The sequence below is a fragment of the Fulmarus glacialis genome, unplaced genomic scaffold, assembly GCF_000690835.1.
Source record: "Fulmarus glacialis isolate BGI_N327 unplaced genomic scaffold, ASM69083v1 scaffold26580, whole genome shotgun sequence".
In the NCBI taxonomy this organism is placed as follows: domain Eukaryota; kingdom Metazoa; phylum Chordata; class Aves; order Procellariiformes; family Procellariidae; genus Fulmarus; species Fulmarus glacialis.
The window spans coordinates 6,658-13,426 of NW_009186498.1; the positions used below are offsets into that span (position 1 = coordinate 6,658).

General features: G+C 55.0%; 1 protein-coding gene across 1 annotated transcript in view; it reads right to left on the minus strand.

The window, feature by feature from the left end:
- JADE2 (jade family PHD finger 2) overlaps nucleotides 1-6,769 on the minus strand; it is a gene marked incomplete at both ends in the record, with an annotated part of 26,267 nt that overhangs the window by 6,650 nt on the left and 12,848 nt on the right. Inside the window, 1 exon segment of the mRNA XM_009587996.1 lies at nucleotides 2,082-2,199. Within this exon segment, the coding sequence (XP_009586291.1) occupies nucleotides 2,082-2,199 (118 nt within the window).

Here is a 6,769-nt window from a genome sequence, read left to right on the forward strand (position 1 = left end):
CCCTGGCAGCAGCGACTCGCGGGAGCCGGGTCCCAGAGGCAGCAGTCCCTGCTCAGGCTCAACCAAAAAGCACATCCCGGCAGAGACGAGCAGCTCAGCTCGGTCGGTTCAGAGCGGAAAACAAACCGGCAAACGCCAACCATTTGTGGCGGGAGAAGAACATTTGCATCAAAACGTATGAAGCCATCCCACAGCCTGCACACCAGTCGCCGCCTGAGTCACCCTCTCACCGCGGGTTTGTCTCTAACCACTCACCTTTAGGCAGAACAAACACCACGGTAATGGCAGTCCTGCTTCTCCCCGAGTACACGCGTAACATTTTCAGGAAGGGCAACTGCACAGGGCTGGCGGTGCAGACAGCCCCGAAACGCGAGCAGCAGAGCCCCAACACAGCTCCCCCTCGCCGGCCGGGGAGGGTCCCGGCTCACCCACCCCAGCCCTCCCGCGAGGAGCTGCCGACTCCCATCCCATTGCTGCATCAGAGAGAGGGTCGGGCATGCACCGGCGGTCAGACTCCCCAAGGCATTTTGGGGAACGCAGGTCCCCAAGGGCACTTCCAGCCGTCTAACATCCCGTTCGTGAGGGAGGGGAGCTCAGAAAGCCTTCCTGGCCAACTACCCTGCGCCTGTCTCCCTCTGAGAGCTGCAAATCCTAAACCGGGTTCAACCAGCCGAACTAAGAGCGTCACGACATCCCCTGCAACCTCCCCAAAATCCTGAGCCTGGCAGCAACAGCACATGGCATCTGCCTTCAGGATCGGAGTTTGTTGCTCTTGTCTTTTATCCACCCGTTATTCCCGAGCTGGACCTCCCGTCTCGCTGCCCCAGCCAGCGGCATCACTGCTGGGAGCACCACCCGGCACACGTTTCCCGGGTGCCAGGGAATGGCTCTCGGGATGTGCAACGCGGGGTCTCCGGTTGGTGGGAACACCATTTTGTGTGTGCCCATAGCGCTGGGTCAGCGAGGATGTACGGAGCAACACGCAGTGTCACTGATCTGTGTCACGGAGACCGAGATTTACAGGACCCTCATCTCCCCGGAGCACACCCTGGGGTCCCGGCCACCCCTACCCCGCATTGCCGCCTGGCTCTGGCCATCGAGAGAAATTTGCACAGGCTCTGAGTCACAAACATCACAACGTACACATTTCTCAGCCTCCAAAACTGCAGTCAAAAGAAACTTTTGTCAAGGAAAGCTCAGCCCAGACGGTTCCTGAAGAAACCCCAACTATGTGATGGCTTCAAACGCAACTCCAAAGCCACAAACACAACAACCGTCGGCAGAGCCTGCCAAAGCACCAGATGCTGCTGCTGGAAAAACACTTCTGCAGCCATGGGGTCTGGTCTGTGCTGCCACCGGAGGGGAAGGAGGAGGGAGCAGGAGCTGTGGGCTCCGGCACCGCTTGTGCAAAAGGAAAAAAAAATAGGACAGAAGGAAACCAACTTTATTTCAGTTCCTTAATAAAAGGTGCCAGAGACTTTGCACATGGTAGGCGTGAAGTTCCCCGCTAATAGGTGTGTGGAGCAGAGAACTGCAGCCGAGCAGAGCTAAAGGGGCTGGTCTCTAGCAGTAACAGACATCCCACCAGCAGCTTAACCTTCGACTCTTGACAGAGCCAGAGGCACCCGCAGAGCCCAAAGTGAGGGCTGCTGACCCCTGCCAGGGAGCCAGCTGCTGTGGATCAGCCCCAACATCAGCAGCCCCGTGCCCAGGATTTGCCATCTCCTCCCAAACAGCTCCATCTCCACGAAAGTCACCGAAATGCTGCCTTAGCATCACCACCTAACCAAACGCTTGGTCTTTCTGACCGATTCCCGTGGAGAGGAGGATCGAGAGGGATCTGTGGAAACAAGGAGCTCCGACACTCCGATCACCCAGGGTATGGCTTTATTGTGTGTTCCTGAACAAAACTGGAGACGTGCAAAGAGTCAACATTCGAACTGTGCTTAAATAACACTGCAGGGGAGGGGGCAGCTCTGGCTTCCCTGGGGTGGAGGGCTGAGGCTTGGGCACGAGTCTTTGGCTTCAGAGGATGGCAGGGACAGCATCTGCGAGAACAAGCTCTGGTAAGCAGTACTGACCTGGGTAAAGATCTTTCTCAATAAGCTTCATCTGGAGATGGAAGATCTGCTCCTGGAGTTTACAAATGGTGTGTTTCATTTTCTCCCGTCTCGTCACCATGTAACAGAGATTTCTAACCTACAGAAACACAAGAAACAGTGTCCGTTTTAGGCAGGGTCACAGCGGGTCCCCTCAAGCTGTGTCACTGCTTCTGCCGCCCAGGGAAATCCCCGCTCCCCGGGATTCGGTCCTCTTCATCTCACCATCAACTGTGCCGCACCAAAACTCCTACCAGGGCTCTTTGGATGCGCCAGGACTAGAGGTGAGGGCTCTTGATCCAAACGGCGTAATATATGTGGGAAAAAACATGCAGCGAATGGTTCAAAGCCTTAATGTCTTTGTTCTGGCTCTGACAGCCAGAACCCCACGGGGGGGCAAGGAGGGCTGGCCAGCTTCTCCAGCATGTGCACTGGGCATACGAAAAGTCGTAAGGAAGCACGGTATCTCCAGAGACATGGCTTTGCTTACCCCAGCAGCACATCTCCCTTGATGCACCAAGTCTTGCAAAACCCGGCAGACTGGGGCACCCACCCAGAGCAGAGCAGCCACCTTGGAAACCCCAAACATGGCTCCACCAGCCCCTGCCCCGGCACCGGGGACAGCTCGGCCACCACCGCTCCGGGCAGCAGCGAGCGGGGACCGTCCTGCCCGGGGGGCTGGGGCAGCCCCGGCTCCGAAGCCCTCCCCATGTAGGGGACCACGTAGGATGCCGCACGTAGGGGAGTCTCTCTCTCTCCCTCTCCCCCCTCTCTTCTTCTGAACGCAAGCGATAATAAAGTTAATCTTTAACTTCTCCCATCAAAGGTCTGAATTCACAGGCAGGGTTTGCATTTTGGCACCAGCGCTTTCGAGGGCACAAATTCAGCCCGAATAACACAGCACGCAGGGAGTCAAATGGGGCCGAGCGCGCTGCTAATCTGCTCTGATTAGTCAGGATTAACTTTCAGTAATTGTCACAGCACATCCTTTAATTCTGCTGTTGATACGCATCAGCGCACAAAGTGACCAAGACCCACAAAATGGGAACAGAGCCAGGAGAAACAGATAAATTATTTTGTGATCTTACCCAGGTACGGCAACGGTGCGGACACACAGGCTGTTTTAATCTCCTGTTAATTGTTCACAGACCTAATGAAGAAGTTAATGTCTCTAAAGGATTTGGCGAGTCTCAGAAGGGAAGATGCTGTAGGAGGAGCATTTATAATACAGTGATGCAAAGGCACAGCAGACGCACAGAGCCCCGAGCATCCGAGCATCGCACTGAGCCCTCAGCCCAGCAGCTCGTTCACACTTTGACACAGAAACCTGCACAAAAAAATGCCAAATGCTAAGAGGTACTTTGGTCCCCCGGGTCAATGGGCCAGTTCTCATCCACAAATTGCTCCTTTTGCAGGGAGGGAGAGACCCTCTTCCCACAGCCAGTGCAGGGAAGGGGCTCAGCTGGGACAGAGCTACCGATCTGCTGAACATCAGAGCCTTACAAAACTGCCTCTTGCCCTAAAGCAAGTGCCAGGACAGGGCATAGAAACTACAGCAAAATATCCAGGTGATGCTGGCCCACGTCAGCAGCCATGTACCGGTGCGGCTCCCCTGCCCCAAATCTGGCCGGCATCCTCCCCTCCACCTGGTTACTCACACTCGCTCCACATCTCCCTGCAAATCACTGGTGCACTTTGTCCCATTACAAGGAATTTTATTAACCAAGCGGGAAGCCCGAAATGCAAACAGCAAAGCGCAAGACCTAAATGCTCGCGTGAGCTAGTGCAGCAGCGGTTAAACCCTGCTCGTCACACAGGGTTGCTGATACACACCCCCAGCAGCCCCAGACGACAGAGCTACCGTGTGATACCCGCTGGCATCTGCCTTGGGATGAATTTCAGTGCCATGCTTTTTGCCAGCCCTGTGGGAGGGTGGCTGGAGAGCCAGGTCTGTCACCACGGCTGCGGCAGGCATCGCGGCTTTCAGAGAAAAGAAACAGAAAATGCTAATGGCAGCTAACAGGATTTGACAGCGTTTGCTCAGCTTCCTGATGCTCTGAAAGAGCAAAACTGCCTGTAATAAGGTAAGGAGGAGGTGGCCTGAACGGAGGCACAGGCAGTAACGTGCGTGGGTATGCCCACACTCACGCATGACCCTGATGTCTCCGATTCCTCCCCCTCCTCGTCCTCAAACCCCTCTCTGCAGAGGAAGGCTGGGGTATTTCCAGGCTTGGGGGACTGTCCCTGCATGGTGGAGAACCTTCGTGCCTCTCACAGCGACAGAGCAAGCCAGGACCTCATCCCACGCTCACCTAATGTCCGCCACCAAAGGCTGTGAAGGCAGCAGGACGACCGTGGCCATCCCTGATGGCATCGCTCTTACCTACGGACAATTTGGAAACACTTAGGAATACAGGAGAAAAAGCTGCTCTTTTTTTTTTTTAATCCCCTAGCTGTAAATATAAAGCAGCGAGCTATACACTGTACATTTTACTACGTTTTCTTTTTTTGTTCTGGATTGGAGAAAACATCAAACTAAAATTTCTTTATGAGGAAAACAACTGCCTTTGGCAACCTGCATCTCAAAGTGTTTGGCGGTATCTCTTCTCTATGATTTGATGTTCCTGGGGAAAAACATTACTTGTGCTCTGCTTAGAGACTGCTGGTATTTACACACACTTACACAGACAAACACCACCCTGCTTCCCCAAGCCAAGCTTAGATGCTGGTATGAAAGCCTGGAAACCCAAGTTTTTTGTTAAAGCTAATTTCCACTCCTTGGAAAAAACTTCTGAAAAAAAAAGAAGGCAAAACAGGGTTAAAAAAGGCCAGAAAGAAAATGGGGGGACTGCAGGATTCCCAGGCAATAGTTTTAATTTGCTGACACTGTGAAGTGCAGAAATGACGGTGGTTAAGAGATGGCAGAGGGAAACGCTGTCACTCTGGTTGCCCCCACGTCATCTGCCCCGCTGCTTCTGCCTCCCCAACTCCTGCATCCAGATACCATTACCAGCCCCAAAACCACAACCATTCCTGCCAGATTAATTGCTGAAAAAACTAAAATAGCAACGTGATGCCCTGTGGACACCCTCTGAAAGCCACCCCTCCAGGCTGCTCTTCTCCAACCCCTGTTAGATGTGATGCCTCATTATTTGCAAGTGAAATGGAGCGGCTGTGAGCGGCGCTGACGGATCAGATACCTGGGATGCACTGGCAGCAACGGGATTTAATCCCATATCACCCATCTGAGCACCGGACTTTGATCCAGCCAGTGTTTATTGTTCCCCCTCTTGCAAGAAGAGCAAACAAACAGCTCTTCCAGGGCCAGGCAGGGAAACCTGGGAGGGACTTGCTAAGCAGAGGCTGAATGCCGATGAGGAATGACCCCAGGAAGCCTGGAGGCAACCCTGCGAAATGAGAAATCTGGTAAAATCCACAATTTTGACACAAAGAAACCAAAGAGAAGCTGCCGTGCCACATCTTTGAATTAGGCAGCTCCTGGAGCAAAGCGCTGTGCCCAGAGATGCACAGCGGTTCACTGCAGCTGGGAAAGTCAAGCTGGGAGCAAGTGGAAGCAGAGGGAGATGGAGCAGCCTGGTTTAGATTTACGATATAGAGAAGCAGATGGGGGGAAAAAAGTGAGTTGAACTTGTCACCCTCAGATCCGGCAGCTGCAGCCTGTTGTCTGCAGCTTGGTGCTGGAGACCCATGAACGGTGGCACCAGCCCAGCCCAACACAGAGATGGAAACATGATGCAGTAAAGGCAGGAGCAAAGGAGGGACAGACTGGCAGAGCGATGGCAATGATGTACACAGGGACGAAGGCCAATATGGCCACAGAAAAGAGACAAATGGCTTGAAATCCAATTGCTTTTACATAGGAGATGGGTCTCAGGCTCCAAGACCCACACAGGGAACTGCAGTGAGGGACCAGGACAGGCTGGTCCAGGGCTGAAACCCCGCCTGGACATGAACACCCTGCTCACCCGCACCGCCTTTCGCCCCATGGGTTAAATTATGCCGCAGACACGCTGCAGCTTGGAGAGAGGTTCAGGGATAAGCAGGGGCGGCATCACCGGCACCTTTGCCTCCCAGAGAGCAGCATGTCCCCTGCAGCACCCTCCGCCCCCCCGCACAGGGCACCACCTCCACCGGCTCAAAGCAATGCCATTTTCCTGCTTTCCTCCTTCCTTGCCTGCTCCCAGTGATCCCCTGAGCCCTTCCACGGCTTCTGCACCCCGGGTGGGCTGTCAGGAGAGGATGCAAGCAGGGGCCATGGATTCACCCCTCTGGCAGAAGCAGGAGAGGGGGGACCAGGCAGGACTTGGGTTTTAAGCACAGGAGGGAAGGGAGCTTGGCCTCTGCATGCCAGACTTGGCAGCCCTGCCCTGCCTGTCCCCGTCCCACTGCTGCTGTGCCCATGTCCCCCACCAGCAGCAGCATTACCGCACCCGTCCCCTCCCTGGCCGCCTCTCTCTGGGTGCTGTGCTTCTTCCCCTGTGCTTCCTCCCCTCGCTGCTTCTCGCCTTTGCCACCCCTCCTCCTCTCCAGCCTGCCTCTGCCCCATCCCTGCTCCTGCCCGCTCCTTCCCTCCGTGCAGCCATGACAGCCAAATCCGCAGGCAGGCAGCGCGGTGCGGCAGGGAGCACAGCACGGGAGGATCCGGGCGC